Source organism: Stigmatopora argus, chromosome 24, assembly GCF_051989625.1.
Source record: "Stigmatopora argus isolate UIUO_Sarg chromosome 24, RoL_Sarg_1.0, whole genome shotgun sequence".
NCBI classification, from domain to species: Eukaryota; Metazoa; Chordata; class Actinopteri; order Syngnathiformes; family Syngnathidae; genus Stigmatopora; species Stigmatopora argus.
In genome coordinates, this window is record NC_135410.1 from 4,107,144 (window position 1) to 4,130,904 (window position 23,761).

General features: G+C 43.6%; 3 protein-coding genes across 6 annotated transcripts in view; 1 reads left to right on the forward strand and 2 right to left on the reverse strand.

The window, feature by feature from the left end:
- Positions 1–2,105, reverse strand: part of kifap3a (kinesin-associated protein 3a) — a 118,113-nt gene extending 116,008 nt beyond the window's left edge. The window contains exon 1 of one of the 2 annotated variants that reach the window (XM_077594754.1): positions 1,673–2,097. In XM_077594754.1, coding sequence (XP_077450880.1) covers positions 1,673–1,713 — 41 coding nt within the window. In that variant the 5' untranslated portion in view covers positions 1,714–2,097. Of the gene's footprint in view, positions 1–1,672 lie in introns of both variants that reach the window. The other variant, XM_077594756.1, reaches the window with a different exon arrangement.
- Positions 1,071–23,761, forward strand: part of ntmt2 (N-terminal Xaa-Pro-Lys N-methyltransferase) — a 77,367-nt gene continuing 54,676 nt past the window's right edge. For all 3 annotated transcript variants that reach the window (XM_077594767.1, XM_077594769.1, XM_077594768.1), the window contains exon 1: positions 1,071–1,390. In XM_077594767.1, the coding sequence (XP_077450893.1) occupies positions 1,346–1,390 (45 nt within the window). In that variant the 5' untranslated portion in view covers positions 1,071–1,345. The remainder of the gene's footprint in view (positions 1,391–23,761) is intronic.
- On the reverse strand, positions 10,547–20,370 carry LOC144069406 (dedicator of cytokinesis protein 9-like). The gene is made up of 8 exons (XM_077594801.1): positions 20,299–20,370; positions 15,536–15,607; positions 15,054–15,200; positions 14,897–14,980; positions 14,667–14,778; positions 13,865–14,043; positions 13,640–13,756; positions 10,547–10,654 (listed from the first exon to the last, which is right to left on the reverse strand). Exons 1-8 carry the CDS (start codon positions 20,368–20,370, stop codon positions 10,547–10,549), a joined length of 891 nt encoding a protein of 296 aa, XP_077450927.1.

The following is a 23,761-nucleotide window of genomic DNA, read 5'->3' on the forward strand; positions in this document are numbered from 1 at the left end:
GTAAAAAGACAGCGATGAACGTAGATACGTCCATACGTGAAATGACAAAAAATGCACTAAAATTAGGTAAAATCCACTTCCTAGCAGCATTTATTGATCGAATACAAATACTGGAGCTTTTGAGACATTACAACCAGGCCAGGGGGTGATTTCCTCGCGAAAAGACAGCGATGGACGTCAATGGCGAAACGGCAAAAATTAAACTGGGGTAAAATCCACATCCTAGCAGCATTTAGTGATTAAATACAAACACTGGAGCTTAAATAAAAACACTGGAGCTTTTCAGATATCAGAACCGGGCCCACAATTGAAATATTATTTAGGAATATAGCCATATTAAACTCACCAAAAATTCTTTTTAACTGTACACAATATCCATCCTCCTTTCTTTATTCCTTCTTTTCTATCGCCATCGAAGCTAATGATGAAAGTCGAGCCTGTCCTGTCATATTTCCGCCATAGTCCGTCTTGAAAATGGCTTTAAATAAACACAACAATATATTTGTTTGTGCAGCTAAGTTAGCGCAATGAAAGTGGCGCACACCATTTTCCCGGCTGTAACAGGCTTGCTAGCTTTGGAGTTGACTGCCCTTTCTTAATGATGTCCATTTTTCTGGAAAAGTCCGTCTGGAAAATAGCTTGGTGAACAAATCTGCAACCAAATCTGTCAGCCATTGTGGGTGGAGTTTGCGATCTCTGGCTGCCTCCACATCCGGGCTTTGGCCCGCCTACTAGCCAATCATAGTTGGTGAAAGCAATGACGTATCCCAGCCAGCAAAATGCTAACGCCTATGAAAAATCATTGTGGGGTTGCCAACTCGAAATCTGATTGGTTAAAAGCAACAGTCTTGTTTAATGCAGCAGACCCCGCAGAACTGATTGTGAAGGCTTTGAGGCAGATCTGATCTGGCAACAAATAACGGCTGAAATGTGATTGGTTAAATGCTTCAATATGAAAACACATCTGGAAGCAGTGCAACCAGGGGGAAAAGCAATGAAAGGAAGCTAACAGACCATTTGGAATAATAAGTATTGATGGACAAAATATAATATGATTCAGATATTTCTTAGGCCAGCAGAGAAGGCAATCCTTCTTCGGGGTTTTACGATTATCGCAGCCATGTCTAGTCTATATTATATTTGCGATGTTCGAGGGATTAGTGTCCGTGCCTTTGGCGAAATGCACATGATTTGAACAAGGATACTTGATCACAGTAAATTTTCAGTGATGATCGAGCAGGAATTACGCTACAATCAAATATATAAATATTTCAAACCTCCCCTTTATTTAAAATGCTCTAAAATGTGATGCACACCCATTGGTTCGAGGTCGACATCATTATCAATGATCATGGTGTCCTACAAAGCAAACAGCTCTGAAGCTAACAAGGTAGGTAGTTGTCTTTTAAGACGAGTTTGCAAACTGTCCATCTTGAGAAACAAAAGAGAACGTTCATTTACACGAGCCCACGGCCGTTGGAAATGGTATGCAGTAAATTCTCAGTGATGATGAAGCAGGATTACTTGACATTCAAATATAGAAATATTTCAACCTGCCCTTTATTTAAAATGGTCTAAAATGTGATGGACTACATTTAGTTTGAGGGTGCAATTATCAACCATCGTTTCCAACAAATCTAACAGCTTTGAAGCTAACAAACAAGGAAGTTACCTTTTAAGATACCGCGGATCACCAGCTTGCAAACTGTCCATCTTGAGAGACAAAAGACAACGTTTGTTTACAACAGTCCACTGCCTTTGGAAATTGCTTATTTGACGATGCGGCCGCGCCAATGCGTCAAGCAAAATCGCTGCAGAACTGCGGGGCGTCCGTTCATTTGGTCACGTGGACTGTATGTGACGCGGTCAGTTAAATGGCTGTACGCTGGCTACACAGAAAGGAAATGCGCGATCTTGTTGTGACGTTGCGTCGTCACTGGTCGGCCATTTTTTGCGTTGGTCCCATTTGATTAAAGGGGTAACAACATTACGTGTAATGCATTGTGTTGAAGCCGCCTGATGGTGTAACGGTTGTGGGATGTTCTTTTCTTTGTTCTGAATGATCTGGTGAAACAAGGGTTAACAAACCTAGAGGCAATATATTATTGAAGCTTCCATGCTCCATGTCCAGTTCTCTTTATTGGCTCGAGAAAAGGCGAGATTCCCGTTCTGACTCCATTTCTTAAAGCCTTCATTGCCTCCACCCAAAGTGGGCGTTATCCTAAACATTTGTTGAGGTAAAAGATTGTCAAGATATAACACCTTTCTTTCAACTATAGGAACACGATGTCTAGACAGGCCAGGAATGATCAAATTAGTAAAAGCTTCACAACTACCAGAGCACAGCTAAATTGTTTAGACCAGGGGTCTCAAACTCAATTTACCTGGGGGCTGCTAGAGGCCGAGTCTGGGTGAGACTGGGCCGCATCAGGATTTTCACAAGAAAAGCGATGATAAAACATTCCAACGTTATCAAATATCTTTATTTTTTAACAAAAAATAATGAATTAAATAAATTAACTTAAAGATGAATAAAAAATCAATCAATCAGTAATACAAAAATAAAATAGTAATAATGAGCATACAGTAGATGTACACTGGCTGGCTAAGTAGAGAAAACAAATTATTTTTATTCCGTTTCAAATGTCTGTGTCAACAGCTCTTTAACCTTTAACTTTCTGAACTTGAATGGAACATTGAACATGAAATATTCTGAACACGGCTTCTCTTGCCTACTCCTTGCTGCTAGAGACCTGGCAGCGCTTCTTCTCACATAGCTGAGTCACATTTGGCTTGAGGGAGGAAGCAGTGGAGACCCTCAGTAGAGCTTGAAGATGCTCATCAGTAAGTCTGGACCTGTACTTGGACTTATTGAAGTTCAGGGTGGAGAAGAGCTTCTCACACAAGTATGTGCTCCCAAAAAGGCACATGGTGCGCTTGAACATTCGGGAAAGTTCAGGGAAGCTGGGGGTCAACTCTCTCAAAAATTGCCCAAGCTTGTCTGCTTCTCCACTCACCTCCCTGAACTTGGCTTTGAGTGCAGAGTTGCACTGCAGGTCAATGAGCTCCATTTGAAGCTCAGGAGGGGCATCTTGCACATCAAAGGAGAAGGGGTCTGCAAAAATGTGAAATGTGGCTTTGTGTGTCTTGAAGTCTGCAAATCTGTGATCAAATTCCTTCTGTAGCTTCGAAATGGCCTCAACAAACTTCTCACCACTGAATGGTGTGCCTGCATCCACGAGAGCCTTGCATGCTGGGAAATGGCAAAGGTTTGTCTGAGAGAGCTGGGCTTTCCATAACACAAGTTTAGTGCAGAATGCTCTCGCGTTGTCATAGGCAGCACTGACAAGTTGCCCCTGGCCTTGTAGCTTCTTGTTCAGTACATTAAGCTCATGTGTGATATCAACAAGAAAAGCCAAGTCCATGAGCCATTTGGGATCACTTAGCACAGGAACAGCAATCCCGTCTATCTCCACTAAGTCTTTTACTTCTGCTCTCAACTCAAAAAATCTCTTCAACACGTTTCCCCTGCTGAGCCAACGTACCTCAGTGAAGTAGAGCACATCCCCATATTCTGACTCCATTTCCTCTAAAAAAGCACGGAACCTTCTGTGCTTTAAGCCCCTGGATCTGATTTGGTTGATTCATTTCACAACGACAGACATCACATTGTCAAACTTCAGGCATCTGCTGCAAAGGGCCTGCTGATGGATAATGCAGTGCAGAGCTATGGCCTCCTCCACACCCTCCTCTTCCAGTTTTTTTTTTAACAAGTGCTACCAGTCCATTCTTCCTCCCTGTCATTGATGGGGCTCCATCGGTTGTTATTCCAACAAAGCTCTTCCATGGCAAACCGGCATTCTTAATGGCATCACACAGCTGGTGAAATATTTCCTTAGCGGTGGTCTGGCCATGCATTGGAATTACTGTGAGCAACTCCTCCATTACTTCAAAATTGTCATCAACACCACGGACATATACTGCGAGCTGGGCAGTGTCCGTGATGTCTGTGGTCTCATCAAAAGCCACTGAATATACACTAAAACATTGTGCTTTCTCACACAGTTGATCATAAATGTCACTTGACAGGTGAGAATGCGCTCTGCCACGGTGTTGGCCGAAAGGCTGATGTGGTTGAACTGACTATTCTTTTCTGGACAGACAAAATGTGCAGCCTGTAATATGCACTTTTTTATACATTCACCTTCTGTGAATGGCTTTCCTGCTTTAGCAATCAACTCACAAACGGCGTAGCTAGCTTCGACTGCTGCACTACTGTCTTTGGTAGCCTTCTTGAAGAAATCCTGTTGCCTCAGAAGACATGTTTTAAGACTGGCAACCTGGTTGGCTCTCTCTTCTCCCTGGTATTTTTCGTACTCCTCAGCATGTCTCGTAGTATAATGACGTTTCAAGTTGTATTCCTTGCGCACCGCAACTTTTTCAGTGCAAATGAGACACGTCGGGGTGCCCCTGTGCTCAACAAAGAAATATTGCACTCCCCACTTTTCTTGAAACTGTCTGTGCTCATCACCGACCTTTCTCTTCACGGCAGGCTTTGAAAGAGAGATCTCTGGGGCTCTGTAATATGTGTTTCCACTTGGAATGAGTCTCGGGTTGAACTTTAACTTTCAGTCGCGCGGGTCTGTGGCGCATGCTCACTTTCGCTCTCCGATCGTATTGGATTACGGCAGTTCTCCGAATTTCTCAAGTGTCATGTTAACGCACTTACTGTTAAGTTTCAGTTTCACTCGCGGAGATGGCTACAGACACTGACACAGGCTGGATCACGGATCATTGCGCCTCATTCAGTTCTATGCTGAGAGCAGCGGAGGACTGTGCGCGCCGAGCGGAGTGATCGGCTTCACGGCTTCTCCTCCGCCCAGCTGATTGGAGGAATGAATGAGTGAGTGAGCGAGGCACTGGACAGCCCGGCCGATGTCCCGCCCTCCAGAGCCGTATACCTCACCGTGATTGGTTCATTCAGCTCCGAACACAACAAGTGTCATTCATATCAATCTTGCGGGCCGCACGAACATTAATCTTCCATATTAAGACGGGGGCCGCAAATTATCGTCCCAAGGGCCGCAGTTGGCCCGCGGGCCGCGAGTTTGAGACCCCTGCTTTAAAGGTAACTGATGTTAATTGCCGAGAGCTGTAGCCGCTCACCCGCATGTTTCAAACATGTAATCAGATAAGTGAGGAAGAGGCTCTAACTGTCTAACAGCTCCACAAGGCTTCCTGATGGTTTTGTCCTCGTCTGCTTTGACTACACATGTAACAACACCCATGCACACTCAGACATCTCACTTGTGTTTTCACCCCACCCCTTAGAGTTAAGATGTCCATGAAATGAGGGCCTTCGAATGTAATAAAACAACAGAAAAGACATGTAGCCCAGAACGGAGTTGGGAAGCTGTCTCGACGGTGGTTCTCCTTGTAAGTGAAAATTCAAGAATACTGTCTTTTCCTCTCTATTTGTGCGTGAATTTGGGAATGTCTAATAGCCAACTTGACAATTTGTTTGCTCATACTGGATATGGGTCTGCGGGTGGTAAACAGAGGACAGACTTACACCAATGCCTAGTGCAGCACAAAACCCTCTATACTTGCAAGACAAACTGTGGGCCTCAGTCAGAAACGATTTCTGATGGTATTCCATGCACGTGGGTAGAGAGCAAGTTGGCGGGAACTTTAACTTTCAGTCGCGCGGGTCTGTGGCGCATGCGCACTTTCGCTCTCCAATCGTATTGGATTACGGCAGATCTCCGAATTTCTCAAGTGTCATGTTAACGCACTTACTGTTAAGTTTCAGTTTCACTCGCGGAGATGGCTACAGACACTGACACAGGTTGGATCACGGATCATTGCGCCTCATTCAGTTCTATGCTGAGAGCAGCGGAGGACTGTGCGCGCCGAGCGGAGTGATCGGCTTCACGGCTTCTCCGCCCAGCTGATTGGGGGAATGAGTGAGTGAGCGAGGCACTGGACAGCCCGGCCGATGTGCCGCCCTCCAGAGCCGTATACCTCACCGTGATTGGTTCGTTCAGCTCCGAACACAACAAGTGTCATTCATATCAATCTTGCGGGCCGCACGAACATTAATCTTCCATATTAAGACGGGGGCCGCAAATTATCGTCCCGAGGGCCGCAATTGGCCCGCGGGCCGCGAGTTTGAGACCCCTGGTCTAGACCATAGGTGTCAAACTCATTCCAGAAAGGGCCAAGTGGGTGCAGGTTTTTCTTCCAACACACCAAGATGACACCTTAATTTGACTTATCACTGGGACAGGGTTGCAATCCTCCTGTCTTTTAGGTTTCTCTATTTCCCCTTTTTTCCAGGCCTCCACCACACACGCAACACAATCATACACTCGGAGTGTCACAGGACACTGACGCCCTCTTATCAAATCCGATTCGAAGTTTAAACGCCTACATTTATGGGTGTCTAAATATGACTTCGGTGGCCAATTTAATAAAATAAGAGAAAATGGGGTGTTCCTGTAGGTAAAAGTAATTCAGCACAAGAGAGAGAGAAAGGAAAAAAAGAAAATAGATAAAGGTAGTTACGAAGAGACAACATTTTGGGTGTTAATAGAGAAAAAAAAAGAAAACAGTAAGACAAATCAACTTGGTTGTCTTAATTGATTATAAGTATACTCAAACATGTAAATTACAGTCCTGTGTCTTCATGTTTTTTATTTTTTTCTGTCTCCCAGTGTCTTCACAGCTGTAAGGTATTGTGTATGTAATGTGTGTTTTTTGTTGCTATCAAACTGGGCCGTGAGTATTTCCCCACATCATTAGGGATGTTGTTTCTCTTTTTATCAAGCTTAAGTCTGTGCGTTATTGAATTGAATGCTTTTATTGTCATTATACAAGTATAATGAGATTTAAAGCTTCACCACCTAAGTGCACAAATAAATAATCAATAAATAATCAATGAATAAGTAGAGCAGCCTGGTGGCTGAGTGGTTAGCGCGTTGGCCTCATAGTGGGGGTCCTAGGTTCAAATCCAGGTTGGTCCACCTGTGTGGCGTTTGTATGTTCTCCTTGGGCCTGCGTGGGTTTCCTCCTGCATTCCAAAAACATGGCTAAATGTCCTGTATCAAACATGACCATTGTGAGGATAAAGCGGGTCAGAAAATGAATAAATTAATAAATACGTAAAAAATAAATAAGTAGGCCAAGCAATGTTCCCTCTAATTTTTCGTTGGTCTGAGCAGAAAGACAACCTCCCTGAGCGCACTGAGTACCAGTGTGAGCGACATCATCGGTATTCGGATGATTCGCCTAAAGACGTTTCGCCGACGGACGTTTGACAGACGGGCAGGTCGCCGAATGGATGTTCCGCCGAACGTTCATTCGGCCGAACGGAGGTTTCGCCGAAACGGGATTCGCGCGCTCGCCCCGACCCCGGATCGCGTGTGTAAAAGTTTTTCAACCTCGGCCCGCGGGCCATCTACGGCCTGTTAGGATTTTTAATCCGGCCCGCCGCCGGTGTTGTCCAAATTATAGTAAAAATCAATGTTAGTCTACCATCAATGGCAGCCCGGGAATAAGCACTCTTGGGCGGGCATGGCAGTCCGGGAATAAGCACTCTTGGGCGGGCAGATGTAGCAGAACCGAGCCGTAAAATGACAGCAATCGGGTCAAATCCATCCTAAAACAGCATTTAATGATTAAATACAAATACTGGAGCTCTTTGGACATTAGAACCGAGCCCAGGGAAGTGAATTCCTTGGTAAAATGTCGCGATGATGTCGCGATGGAGGCAAAAAAACGTCCATATATGTCCATTCGCCAAACGGCTCAAAATGCTCTCAAATTCTGAAAACAGCGTTTAATTATTAAATACAAATACTAGTATTTGTATTTAATCATAACACTAACAAATACTAGTATTTGTATATAATCATTAAACGCTGTTTGAACGAACGTTCATTCGGCGACCTGTCCATCTGTCAAATGTCCGTCGGCAAAACGTCTTTAGGCGAATCATCCGGTCACGACATCATCATTGCTCGCTATGGGCACACCAGTATCACACCTGCATACCTGTCAACCTCAGCCAGTTGCTCCCCTTATTAATGATTGCAATTCCCCGTATTAAGTGATAATAAACCGTACACACAACGCGGCCCATATTTATTCGCATAGGGCGCACTGTGAAGTATACAATTTTCCCCTAAGTGGACGGTGTGTCATTAGCCTTTTGTATGCACTAAATTCAAGATTCTGTAGATGTTGTATGACGCTGACAGCTTGATTGTCTGGGTACACGCTATACAGTGAAAAGGCGGGCGTGACGGATGCGGGTGGGCACATCTTAAAGCAGGACAATACACTGTATTGTCATGCTTTAAGATGTCCACTCGCAGCAACTTTCACGTCTTTATTGCAAGGGACACAGAATGAGAATTGAGTGCCTCTTAACGATGCTTTAATCCAGCCAGCATATTCACCTTGAAGTAACTCCCATTCTTTCTGGTGTCGACCCGATCCTTGAGTTTCTTACTAGGTGGCTCCTCCATGCTTGCTTCCACGATATTTACTCCATGTATATCTACGCATGCGCATGTCATCCTTTATCGATATTGCCGTACGCACCCCTAAAAAAATACATACGATTGAGGATCATTTTTGCTGGTATACCGTGACAATAGTAACGATCGATGACAGTAGCGTCGTTGGCTACCAGCCTACGAGACTATCTGGATTTTAGCCAAAACGGTCTTGTTGAGATCGGTTTTCATAAATATTGGCGATTTTTTTTCCCCGTACAAAAGTCGGTGTACGGCGTACATGATTTGAAATGGTAAAAAAACGTTTAAAATACGTATAAAACGTACAAGTTGACAGGTATGCACCTGCCACAAGCAGGTGCATGTCAATGTTCCCTCTAATTTTTCATGTAAAACATGCTGTAAAACACGAAAAACATAAGAGTGGACAGAGCTACTGCCACTGTCTGCCGCTTAAACGGCGCCATCATGGGGAAAGGGGTTAAAAAAAATAATAATAATAAAATAAAAACTGTTTTTTTTTTTTTTTTACTGCGCGCCATATGATTGCTGCTGCGCAGAGAAGACGAGAGTAGTGCGCAATTGCGCACGCGCGCAGTTTAGCGGGAACATTGAGGCCAAGTGAGATCAGCAGAGCTGAGCAGCCTTGTTCAGTTGGAAGTCCAGGATGAGTTATCTGGTTTTGGAAATGTTCAGCGCCAAGTTGTTGAGAGCAAACCACTCTGCTACGCTCTGCCACGGTGTTCTGTCCGCCCAGAGAGTTCTAATTTAAGAGCGACGGCGTCCACTTGGTGCTCGCGGCGGAAACCCAACGTCTGTTCCACTCCCCTGTGCCCTCAGGCCATTTTGTCCGCCAAGCGAAATCCATTTTCGTATAAGAGCGATGGTGTCTGCCCGGTGCTCACAGAGGAAATCTAACGTCTACTTCAATTGCTTTGTGGTGTAGAGGTTCACTGGCCTGAATTCTATGTCTGCATAGACATTGCTTTTTCAACATCCGATATCAAAAGAAGAGGACTTAGTTCTTTTATCTTCAAATTGGTGGGGGCAATCGCTGCAGTTATAAGTCGTTTAATCAGATGACGTAAAAGAGGTATGCAACCACATCAACACAATGTCAGTAGTATGGCTATAAAAATAGCTATTGAAATCATCACAGAAAAAGCCAAATCTTTATACTTGCCGAACATCTCACTCCACCAAGGGTTTCACCCCGGAATGATGCTTCATTCTGGCATTTAGGGTCTGCAAGCCCTCAATGGCCCTCATGAGCAAACCATCTGGTGGCGTGTTGTTGAGTATGAAGGATCAACATTGATCTCCGAACATTGCACACACATGCCTCCTCTGCCAGAAGCGTGTCAACCGCTATTCGCGTTTGAAAGGCCATTAGTGAGGTGAAGTTCATCTGTTCTTTTATGGCAATAAAGCCTTGTTCAGTATAATTTCCAAGTTTTTAGACATTGTAATGGATGTAGTTTATTCCGTCAACATTTTTATTTGGAGTTATTCAAAGAAAAATGGACTCACATCCTGCTGCTATCTGATTAGTTAACTTATATTGATCTGGCACGCCTCTGGGTACCCCGATTGCGTCAATGTATGTCGGATTGCCATCCTTCCATGAGGCGCGTCGCCATCGCAAACTCAGATGAATCCCCAAGGTTCTGAGCCGCCAATTGAATATCCTCAACTGTGGAGGGAAAAATAGACAATGGTAAAAGCAATGATACTAATGCACATCGTCCAGTTGAATTTTTGCATGAATCATATAATTGTGTTCCGCCACAATACCACCAAACGTCGCTCCTAAGAATTAGTGCAGCCGTTTGTTCAATGATTATGGAACACCATGTTAGATTTACCATCCCCAAGTTCAGACCTGCTGCCTCGTGGTGTAGTGGTTCACTCGCCTGACTTCGGTGCGGACAGGCGTGGGCTCAATTCCCACTAGTGGTGGTATGATTGGGAGTGCTGATGGTTGTTTGTCTCACTGTTTGCCCGACGACTGACTGGTGACCAGTCTAGGGTATAGACAGCATTTTGCCCGAAGACACCTGGGTTTGGCTCCAGCAACCTCCGCAACCCTTCCGAGGATGAGTGGTATGGAATTCAGACATGTTCCTGTAAGGCTAAAACAAGTAAAGTTAGCAAAAGCAACATCAGTAGAAAATATTTGTTTGTCTTTCACTGTTTTTGTAACAGGATAGATTGCATCCCATTTTTTGCATGCTGTACTCAGGTCTTGCTTCATCATAACTTATTTTACACATTGAGATGTTATCTGAGTTATCAGACATAAAAGAGGTCTTGGCCCCATACATGTTATGCAACTAAAATATACAGTTTTCGCTGCACCTTCCTTTATCAATAACCAGTTATTTCCCATTTCTGAAATGCCTGTTATAGCCAAAAACGTATCATCCATAGTTGTTTTGGATTTCCCTTAAACCACAATAGTGTCCATTTTCCCAACATATTGAGTTCTATCATACAGACTCATCTCATCAATAGGTTCAGTTATTCTGGTAGAAGCACACGTGTAGATAGTAAAGTAAGGATCTGTTCCTGAAACCCATACACTCAGAGTAAATTTCACACATGGATCCGTTCCACTTGATAATTTGTGAGTTTGAAGATCAATTTGTATCCCCATCACTGTATGATTCATCTTTATCAATTGTCTAATTTTATATGCACAAATTGATGTAGTTCAAGATTTCCAATCTGAACCTGTCTCAGACACCACGCTTGACCAGTCTCTGTTTGAACAGTCAAATACCACACATAATCTCTACCATAATCTGATGCTATTGTTGGAATTATAGGACTCACTGCAGTAGAAGTTTCCAACTACAGTCTTTCCCAAGGGATAGTAAATGAAGTAGTAATATTATGTGGCAGACAAATCATTGTCTGAGGGTTAAAGTAAGGATCTGTTCCTTCGGAATGTAATCTCATATGCATGCTGAGAAGTCATTTCTCGTGGGCAATGTGATTTCATTTGATAGTCTCCCTCGTCTTAGTCTTAATTGTCGTGTTGATCATTTCAAACTGTTGTAACTGAGTCTTCCCCAAAATGATTTTTGTTTTTCCAATGAATATGGTGACCACAAATACTGAATGAATTGACATATAATCACTATACCCAGTGACACAACCCAACAAGCTATGGAACTTGTCAGCCATACTGGTGTAGCCAGTTTTGGTCAGTGATTTTGGTATTAATCCCCTCTTAATTTTTCCATAGACTTTTTGTCATCTAGAAGCGTTTCATTTGAGATAACCATCTTACATTTTGAAAGATGTATCCAAGTCCCTCTTTCTGCTATTTTCAAGGCTGTGTGGTTAGCAGCACTCGGTAAGGACCTTCCCACCTGGGTCATGCCAGTGTTTTTTTATGCTTCGGATACGCACCCAGTCCCCTGGCACTACCACTGGTTGGTCTGGTTCCTGTTGAGAAACATATTCTCCTTCTGGTAACTTTAGTTCACACCTTTTCTCTAATGTTTTTCTCATGTAATCTGCTAAATTTGCATCATCATCCAATTCCCATTGTGTAGTGCACATGTGTCAAACCGATTCCGCTGAGGGCCGCAGTGGGTCCTGGACTTTGTTCCAAACCGATCCAGTGCCGACATTTTAACCAATCAGGTGTCTTCTAAAATAAGTAGCACCTGACTTTAATTAACTGATTACACTTGCAAAAGGTATCCTCTTGTTGGGTTGGAATGAAAACCTGCACCCACTGCGGCCTTTTGAGGACCGGTTTGACACCCCTGGTGTAGTGAATAATGGTAATTTGTATGGTCTCCCAAACAAAATTTCATAAGGTGTCAACCCAGTTGTACTTGTTATATTAATATGTAATTTCACTAGATGCATTATGTCCAAGGCCTTTTTGTTTCCTCTATGCATTTCTCTAATCTATTCTTTATCGTTCCATTCATCCGTTTGACCAATTCCGCCGATTGAGGATGATAGGAACAATGAATTCCTATAGACACTTGAAACATCGTTTATGTTGTTTACAAAATGAGTTCCATTTTCACTTATATGGTTTCTGGAATACCATACCTTGGAATAATGTCTTTATCCAATTTCGATGAAAAATAACTGTTGGAGTAATCATTATTATAAATGTGTTTGCAATGAATATAAAGCCTTATAATATACATGCTTACTATATTAATCAATATATTTGCTTATTAGGAATAGTAATGCTCATCCTAAATGTGTAACTATATTAAACAATATATATATATGTGTTGATCGCTTTTATGTTAGAGTTGAATTAATATGTGAAGACAAACGCTTACGCCAAGGTCGCTCTCCAGGACAGCTGGGTCCAGCGAGAGATACAAGTTCGCAAGGACATAAAACAATACACTGAGTTCTTGCTCCGAGGACTGAGTACTGGAAGATACGCCTCAACCCTTTCCCCAGATACAAGTTCGCAATGAAGATCTGTGAAGGATGCTTAAATTGTTGTTGATTCAGCGGATGGCTATCAATCAACTCGCATATTGTTTTTCCTTTGTGACGCTAGGTTGACGCTAGGTTTGCTTGATTATGGAATTGTTTTGTTTCTTGCTTACGCAATTGGAATCGATAACCTTGTAATTGTTTTGATTTGAGGCCTTAAATGGGCAGGACATAATGCCACTCGTTAGAATAATCTTGTGGGGCGAGCGGCCGGATGTATTCTCTTCTTGCAAGAATTAAATGTGATGTGACTACAGATGCCTTTTTTATTGAAAGCTGAATTGGAAATACCTAAGGATAAACGTACAATTGGATGAACCTAACAATAACCCACTGGTTTCATTTTATTTCCAAAATCCTGAACCAAAACAGATGTCATATGCTCCCTCTACAATCCACCATTTGGATAAAATGCTTCCTGGAGTCAGGAAGGGCTAACGTCGTACTGGATACAAGTGTTTGTTTAATTTGGCAAAATGCCTGTTTTGCTTCCACAGTTAATTTCAATTTTGAATTCATTTTCAAATCACCCTCATTCATTATTGTTGAAAGTGGAGCTACAATTTCAGTATAATTTGGAATCCAAGACCTCCAGTAGTTTGTTAACTGTTAACATAGGATGTCGCCCTTACATTGTTATAGTGGTTTATGGTAAAGGGGGTCACTTCCTTCACATTCAGCCTGTTGACGTTTTCTTGCAGCAAACCAAACAAAGGCAAGTAGAGGGTCGCCAGCCTGGCCTGCTGACTCTGGCAAATACATGAATCACTCAGCGGCAAGTCTCCATTAAAAATCCAAAAGTGAGGTGAATGAGAGAAAGAGCAAAAGCCCCCCTCAGCAAAGACTGAGACGCTTACTTTTGAGGTGTAGCGGTCGTCGAAGGTGTGCTTTATCATCAGGTTCTTCAACACTTGGATGGCTATCTGTCGAATTTCCCTGAACTCTTGCAAGGCCGCGTTGACCTCGCGGAGAAGCAGCCCAACCAGGAAATGGTTCTTACAAAAGTCGTCAGTCAGCGAGTAATCGAGTTGGAGGTCTGAGGGTAGGAAGTGCAGGCACAAGAGCTTGATTGGTGCACAGGAAACTACACAAACTCATCAATGTTAATTGAAAGTCACAAATCTCATTTCAAATCAGACACAATTAAATCAGAATACATATTTTCGGAAGGTATGGAGACTGCAACCAGGAAATGTACCGGCTCAAGGTCTACGTACTTGTGCATAAGACAATTTAGCGCTTAAGTAGAACTACTTCTATGAGTGAATAGAATAGAATTTCTTCAATAGAATATTTGTCCTTTCAATATGCAATAAACCTTACAAATATATTGCTCTGATTCGCCAGTAGCCAAGAAAAACGAAGCATAACTTTTAATACGTTTTGGAGACTATTTGCAAGAGAATTTAATGTCAATTCAGAGGTCAAATTCATTGCGGCACCTTCATGAGCAAACGATGAAATCGAGCCTTTTAATTTCCTCCTGACTAGAGTAAATGGTTTCCAAAATGAAATAGCTGGGTTAGGTTGGAAAGAACTTTTATTTGCAGCTTGGGTATTTCTCAGAGACAATTTCACATAAGGTGGCATTGAAAATGAAAAGGATTTTAAGTGGCTTCACAAAGGGAATTCATAAAGTCCAATTTATGACTCACTGACCTTCAAATCGAAGTATCCTCCCTTTTCCAAAAGGCATGGGCAGGTTTAAAGGAACATAATGCTCGTGGTTGCACACAACACGAAGGAATTCGAACTTGAACTCAAATAACGTCTGTATTAGAAATAACATAAAACATAAAATACAAACCCTTAAATGAGAAATATTCACATCAATGAACTCTTTCAGTTCCATCAATGGCAGCCAATATGTGAATAAGAACACAGCATACCTTTGGATCTCCAGGCATAAAGCAGTTCATGTAGTTATTGATTTGTTTGAACACAAAACCTCTGTCCATGAGGTTGAAACAGCGCTGTGGAAAGAGTTTTTGTCAGTGACATCTACACATTCTGAATTAAAGAGACTGGAACTCAAAAGAAGGACACCTTAATGAAGACAGCCAGGCTGTGGTTGGCGTTTCTGGCTGCATCGAGATTGTCTTTGTACTTCTGCGTGATGTGAGGCATCATCATGTTGACTACAGTTTCCACAGTGTGATGGAATGAAGCGGAGAATCTCTGATTCCGGGATAGCTGACATGAAAAAAAAAATCTACTAATCTCGAAAAATGATATTGTAGAGCCTTTCATCTTATATCAATGATATCGCTTTTCTGCTTTTGAGAAACTTTGTGCTCTATACAATAAGCATGCTGTTTACAAACATACAATATTCTGATGTAAATACCTCACTTGGGGTATGAACAAATGCAAAAAATTAAGCTGCACCCTGAGCAACATTTTGAATAGACTTAATACTATTTGGACTGCACCACTCTGGCTTTTCACAAGCCTGGACATGTTGCCAAGGAGATGAGCTGTCTTACAACAATCACAAACACCCCTGAGTCAACTAAGAGTAAACCTACCTTCACTTTACAACTCTCAATCAAATACTGAGCCATGGACTTGACTAAAGCTTCAAAGAAATACCAGGAGTACTGCAAAAAAAGACAATAAAACAGTTTGTTAACAGTTTGTAGTTTGTATGTTAAATGACATAATTTGTTTCTTTGTTTGAGGTTTTGAGTCTGTAATAATATCGTCACTTTCTTATCTTCCAAAATTGTTCTTCCCCCTTTACTAAGATCATGCCCCAAATATTTTACATGTTCTTCAGATACAGTCATTCTTTGAGATACGGGCTTAATGTGCTCTGGGACCGAGCTCGTATGTCGATTTATTCGTATCTCAAATCAACGTTTCCTATAGAAATGAACTAAATACAAATTATTTTTTTCCCATCCTCTGAAAAAAACACCAAAAAACAGGATACATGCTTCTGGTCTCAAACTATTCAAAAGCGCACGCGGATAGGGCACGCATGCCACACGCTGTATAACCGCTGAATTTACTGCTTTTAAATCTTGAATCATCCTTCATCCTACAGAAGGTGGCGCTTTTTTAACTGGAAAAATATTTTGCAAGGTGAATCATTACATTCTATAATGATTCCTGCTTTTGTGACATGTTAGAGTGTTTGATTTATTAGTGTGACATGCTAGAGTGTTTGATTTATTAACGATTGCATGTAAAGAAGGTATAACGAGTTTGGATTGAATGGGGGTATCGGTGTTCGATTGTTAATCCTTGGATCCACATGGCAAGTGTGGGGCATGTTAAAGAAGATCGGTATTCGATTATTGATGTCTTAGCAAATAGATTGAGGCACGGGAGGTGTGTTGAATCATTACAGTAAAAGTTGGATTGAAGTAACAACAACATCTCACTGTTCTGATTATTTCCCCCTGTGTGTCAAGATCAAATGCAGGGTGTAACATTTTGGAGGCACCGCTGGGATTGCTGTTCAGATGTCCAGTGTCCAAGACCTGCTCACTAAATTCTGAGCCAGCTAAATCCCCCCAAACACTACAAACCAGGCAGATGGCAGTGAGAGGAGGTGTTGCTGTTTAAGAAGAACTGGAAGTTGGCGGTTGAGTACTTGTCATCTGAGGCCTACGAGATCATCAGAGGGACAGTAAAGACGTGCCAGTTCAGAGTTCACTCCTGTACAGTCAACAGAGCTCCTAGATCGTCAACAAAATGGAACAGTTACTCGAAGAGGTGGTAGGAACATTGAACAACCTGACGGAAAATAACCTACTGGAAATATGTGATTTTCTTAACATATTAAGAAGTGTTAAACGGAAATCGCGTCTATCATTAGTGGCTCACATTGTGAAGTACCTAGAAAGAGAAGAACTAGAGGAACTGCAGGATGAAGGCATGTCTGAATTGTTGAAACTGAAAGATAAAATATCAGATATGAAGCATGAAGTATAAATAGATGAAAACGAAAAGCAAGGATCAAGATTGGAAGAGACTCCAATAACTTTGCCCCAGCTACCAGATGCTGCGGACCCTCAAGGGGGTGTGTCTCCCCAGCCCCAGCCAAGCTCATACTGGCGCAAGGACTTCAAAATTGCCGGCCAAATAGGTGAACCAGGCCAGAGGGACAAGCTGACATTCTCCAGCCTTGTTCATCAAATTGAAAATGGACTGAATAGGGGTTACCGAGATGTGGAAATTATTGATGCAGTTATCAGAGCTATCTCCCCCAGTTTGCAGCTACGTAATTATTTGGAAGAGAAACCTAACCTCACTCTTCCCACACTCAAACGCATCCTACGCGCTCATTTTCAGGAAAGGAGTGCTACCGACCTCTATGTGCAGTTAGCTTCAGAAGTGCAGCATATCAAAGAGACTCCTCAAAGTTTCTTAATGCGAGTCTTAGTTCTTAGACAGAAGGTACTGTTTGCATCTCGAGAATCAGAATCAGGACTCCAGTATGACCCAAGTTTAGTCCAGCGTATGTGCTTGCACACGATACTCACTGGTCTCCAGAGTGACAGTGTTAGAGTAGATATGCAGCCTCTCTTGCTGAACTGTAAGACTTCAGATGAGCTTTTGCTAGAGCGGTTAAATGTAGCCTGTACTAATGAAACAGAAAGGAGAAATAAAAAGAAGTTTAGTACCCCACAGGCAGCGACACATATTAGCAAGGTGCACTCAGAAGAACTACGACCTACCAATTGCCCTGGAGAAGAAAAACCAAAAGTGTCCCGTGAGGTACGAGCGGAGTTGACTGAACTTAAGGCAAGTGTTGCTTCTCTTAAAGATCTCAGTGCAGAGATAGCTCAGATCAGAGAGACACTACAGCAGGCTATGTTTCAGCCTCAGTCCTACCTCCCACCTTCAGTTAGAAGACCAGTTAGGGAGCCCCAGCCACCTTTTGCAAAACAAAATTACTACAGCAAGCCCCCAGCACCCCCCTGGAACACTAGCCGCCCTGCTTATGTCCCAAGAAGGTGTTTTGCTTGTCAGCAGGGAGGGCGAGATGTGAAGTGCACACATTGTTATCGGTGTGGGAGTGGAGAACATTTCCAAGCTGGATGTAAAATCCGAGGAGGCAGACCACTAAAAGAAGAGACTATAGCAGAGCTAACTCAGGAAAGGGAAGGTGTGGTTCGTGTGCTTTGTGGCACACCCAGTCCACTGGCCATCGTCAATCCTCCCAGCATGCAACAGCAGCAGGTGGCAACTCAGCAACACCTGATGGTGGAACCTGCCGATTCAAAGGCAAAGATCAGACGACTTAGACAAGAGCTAAAAGAGAGGAATGAACAACTGCTGGACAACAGACACCAGCAGGAAAACATGGAGGAAGAAATAAAGAGGCTCCAGCAGGAGAATTTGAAGCTGCTCGTAGACGCCCGTGCAGCCCGCGCCTATCGCGATGAACTGGATGCGCTGAGAGAACGCGCAATCAAAGCTGACAAGCTGGAGTTATACAAGGCCAAAATGGAGAAAGGGAGACAAGGGATGGAGGAGGCGTACACCATTGCCACCGTGAGTGTACGAAAAGCTGCAGAACGAGGTAAAAAGCACTATGACACCAAAGTTAGGAGCTCCGTGCTACAACCAGGAGAGCGCATCCCGATAAAAAACCTGACACCAGAAGGAGGAAGAATTGACAAGAGTATGGAGAGAAATAAACAGCAGCCGGTATCTCATCTTCAAGAGACAGACCAAGACAGTGGTTACGAAGATGACTTTCACTACGAGCCCCTCCAGGTGCTAAATGAGAGAGATGCCCAAGGGATGGAGTCTAGGCACAGGCCACTGCCAGCGAATGAGAGACTCGAAGTGAAGGGCCCTGCTTCCGGACCAGTACAAGCAGAAGATGACTATCAGCTGGAGGACCTGCCTGGTGAGGGAACAAATCTGGCTGTTGAAGATCCTCGTGATGATCATTTATCAGAGACCTCTCCGCCAACCGCTGTGAATGAACCTGAGGCGTTGACTTATGAACGGCCAAGAAGGGAGAGACATCCACCACGACGAACAACCTATGATCAGCTTGGTGTCCCCTCCTGTTATGGTACTCAGTCACCACATCAGCTGCTACCTGCTTACCCTGCACCAGGAGTGGTTCCTTGGTTAGTACACCTGCAGCCATATTACATTCAACCACCCTTTATGTATGGACTCCAACAGGCTTGAGCCTACAAGGGTGACATGTATTATGCGAATATGGACTGTTACGACTGTGATTACAGTTTCCATCCAGTGAACGTGGACCGTACGAGTTGTGGATTATATTTGAACTGTGGCCCTTGCCGCCTGGAGTTTTCATGAGTATCAGCTTACAGAAGAGGATGTGAAATGACAAGTTCGCTAGACTGTTCAGCATAACAACCAACAAGGGGAAGATATTTGGAATATACTGATGTCGGGACGACATTTGTTTTTGTGGGGGAGAGTGTGACATGTTAGATTGTTTGATTTATTAGTGTGACATGCTAGAGTGTTTGATTTATTAACGATTGCATGTAAAGAAGGTATAACGAGTTTGGATTGAATGGGGGTATCGGTGTTCGATTGTTGATCCTTGGATCCACATGGCAAGTGTGGGGCATGTTAAAGAAGATCGGTATTCGATTATTGATGTCTTAGCAAATAGATTGAGGCACGGGAGGTGTGTTGAATCATTACAGTAAAAGTTGGATTGAAGTAACAACAACATCTCACTGTTCTGATTATTTCCCCCTGTGTGTCAAGATCAAATGCAGGGTGTAACACTTTCAACAACTCTTCAATTACTGGTTTTATACCCTCTAGGGCAGGGGTGTCAAACCGGTCCTCAAAGGGCCGCAGTGGGTGCAGGTTTTCATTCCAACTCAACAAGAGGATACCTTTTGCAAGTGTAATCAGTTAATTAAAGTCAGGTGCTACTTATTTTAGAAGACAGCTGATTGGTTAAAATGTCAGCGCTGAATCGGTTTGAACAAAGACCAGGACCCACTGCGGCCCTCGGTGGAATCAGTTTGACACATGCTCTAGGGCATCTGGTTTTAATGGATACAGTAATACCTCGATTATCTCGTTTAATGGGGGGGTCAGACCCCCCCGTGAAAAGTGAAAATCCGCGAAGTAGGGTCACCCCTATTAAAAAAATATATAGCATGGATTTTCACATTTTTATGAACGTTTAAAAAAAATATTTTTACTTCAGTGTAAAAGTAGCAAGCGGAAGACAGACAAGTTGGTTCCGTTTGTGAGTTTCAGCATGGATTTTCACATTTTTATGATTTTTTTCTTTTTTCTTTTCGTGGTGTAGAGGTTCACTCACCTGACTTCGTTGCGGGCAGACACGTGCTCGATTCCCGCAGGCGGCGGTATGATTGGGAGTGCCCACAGCCATCCTACCACAGACCTGTTAACTCATCTCACATGGTCTGCCACCCCAGCGTCCGAAGAACACTGGTGATGCTGCGCCAGCGGTTTTGGTGGCCCTTCATATCTAAAGACACGACAGCATTCATCATGGCATTTATTGTCTGCACGTGACAAGACCACCACAAAACCCACCCCTGGACTCCTCTGCCCACTACCTATCCCGAGTCACCCGTAGTTCCACATCCCACTGGATTTTGTAACCGGCCTACCCATATTGAAGGCTAAATGTCATTCTCAGTGTGGTTGCCTGGTTCTCCTGGCCCACCCTATCCCACTCCGTAAGCTCCCTTTGGCTAGCGAGACCGCCAACTTGCTCTCTACCCACGTGCATGGAATACCATCAGAAATCGTTTCTGACTGAGGCCCACAGTTTGTCTTGCAAGTATAGAGGGTTTTGTGCTGCACTAGGCATTGGTGTAAGTCTGTCCTCTGTTTACCACCCGCAGACCCATATCCAGTATGAGCAAACAAATTGTCAAGTTGGCTATTAGACATTCCCAAATTCACGCACAAATAGAGAGGAAAAGACAGTATTCTTGAATTTTCACTTACAAGGAGAACCACCGTCGAGACAGCTTCCCAACTCCGTTCTGGGCTACATGTCTTTTCTGTTGTTTTATTACATTCGAAGGCCCTCATTTCATGGACATCTTAACTCTAAGGGGTGGGGTGAAAACACAAGTGAGATGTCTGAGTGTGCATGGGTGTTGTTACATGTGTAGTCAAAACAGACGAGGACAAAACCATCAGGAAGCCTTGTGGAGCTGTTAGACAGTTAGAGCCTCTTCCTCACTTATCTGATTACATGTTTGAAACATGCGGGTGAGCGGCTACAGCTCTCGGCAATTAACATCAGTTACCTTTAAAGCAGGGGTCTCAAACTCGCGGCCCGCGGGCCAACTGCGGCCCTTGGGACGATAATTTGCGGCCCCCGTCTTAATATGGAAGATTAATGTTCGTGCGGCCCGCAAGATTGATATGAATGACACTTGTTGTGTTCGGAGCTGAATGAACCAATCACGGTGAGGTATACGGCTCTGGAGGGCGGGACATCGGCCGGGCTGTCCAGTGCCTCGCTCACTCACTCATTCATTCCTCCAATCAGCTGGGCGGAGGAGAAGCCGTGAAGCCGATCACTCCGCTCGGCGCGCACAGTCCTCCGCTGCTCTCAGCATAGAACTGAATGAGGCGCAATGATCCGTGATCCAGCCTGTGTCAGTGTCTGTAGCCATCTCCGCGAGTGAAACTGAAACTTAACAGTAAGTGCGTTAACATGACACTTGAGAAATTCGGAGAACTGCCGTAATCCAATACGATCGGAGAGCGAAAGTGAGCATGCGCCACAGACCCGCGCGACTGAAAGTTAAAGTTCAACCCGAGACTCATTCCAAGTGGAAACACATATTACAGAGCCCCAGAGATCTCTCTTTCAAAGCCTGCCGTGAAGAGAAAGGTCGGTGATGAGCACAGACAGTTTCAAGAAAAGTGGGGAGTGCAATATTTCTTTGTTGAGCACAGGGGCACCCCGACGTGTCTCATTTGCACTGAAAAAGTTGCGGTGCGCAAGGAATACAACTTGAAACGTCATTATACTACGAGACATGCTGAGGAGTACGAAAAATACCAGGGAGAAGAGAGAGCCAACCAGGTTGCCAGTCTTAAAACATGTCTTCTGAGGCAACAGGATTTCTTCAAGAAGGCTACCAAAGACAGTAGTGCAGCAGTCGAAGCTAGCTACGCCGTTTGTGAGTTGATTGCTAAAGCAGGAAAGCCATTCACAGAAGGTGAATGTATAAAAAAGTGCATATTACAGGCTGCACATTTTGTCTGTCCAGAAAAGAATAGTCAGTTCAACCACATCAGCCTTTCTGCCAACACCGTGGCAGAGCGCATTTCTCACCTGTCAAGTGACATTTATGATCAACTGTGTGAGAAAGCACAATGTTTTAGTGTATATTCAGTGGCTTTTGATGAGACCACAGACATCACAGACACTGCCCAGCTCGCAATATATGTCCGTGGTGTTGATGACAATTTTGAAGTAATGGAGGAGTTGCTCACAGTAATTCCAATGCATGGCCAGACCACCGCTAAGGAAATATTTCACCAGCTGTGTGATGCCATTAAGAATGCCGGTTTGCCATGGAAGAGCTTTGTTGGAATAACAACCGATGGAGCCCCATCAATGACAGGGAGGAAGAATGGACTGGTAGCACTTGTTAAAAAAAAACTGGAAGAGGAGGGTGTGGAGGAGGCCATAGCTCTGCACTGCATTATCCATCAGCAGGCCCTTTGCAGCAGATGCCTGAAGTTTGACAATGTGATGTCTGTCGTTGTGAAATGAATCAACCAAATCAGATCCAGGGGCCTAAAGCACAGAAGGTTCCGTGCTTTTTTAGAGGAAATGGAGTCGGAATATGGGGATGTGCTCTACTTCACTGAGGTACGTTGGCTCAGCAGGGGAAACGTGTTGAAGAGATTTTTTGAGTTGAGAGCAGAAGTAAAAGACTTCATGGAGATAGACGGGGTTGCTGTTCCTGTGCTAAGTGATCCCAAATGGCTCATGGACTTGGCTTTTCTTGTTGATATCACACATGAGCTTAATGTACTGAACAAGAAGCTACAAGGCCAGGGGCAACTTGTCAGTGCTGCCTATGACAACGCGAGAGCATTCTGCACTAAACTTGTGTTATGGAAAGCCCAGCTCTCTCAGACAAACCTTTGCCATTTCCCAGCATGCAAGGCTCTCGTGGATGCAGGCACACCATTCAGTGGTGAGAAGTACCGTAATTACTCGAATATAACACGCAGGTTTTTGCTATATAATTAATTCCAATAGTTGGGGGTGCGTGTTATAATCAAGAACTAAAATAAATTACAAATTTTCGATCGAAAAAAGCATTGTCAAACTCACTTTGACGCACGGATTTTACGTCATCTCGTACAGCTGACGCACGGATTTTACGTCATCTCCTAAAGCCGACGCATGGATTTTACGTCATCTCGTAAACCCGATCGAAAATCGGAAAGCCGAGACCACCACTGCCCCCCTCTAGCCTCGTACTCGTCTCAGTTCACCCTCTCTCAGTTCAGTGTTATAATCAATAACTAAAATAAATTATAAATTTTCGATCGAAAAAAGCATTGTCAAACTCACTTTGACGCACGGATTTTACGTCATCTCGTACAGCTGACGCACGGATTTTACGTCATCTCCTAAAGCCGACGCATGGATTTTACGTCATCTCGTAAACCCGATCGAAAATCGGAAAGCCGAGACCACCACTGCCCCCCTCTAGCCTCGTACTCGTCTCAGTTCACCCTCTCTCAGTTCAGTGTTATAATCAATAACTAAA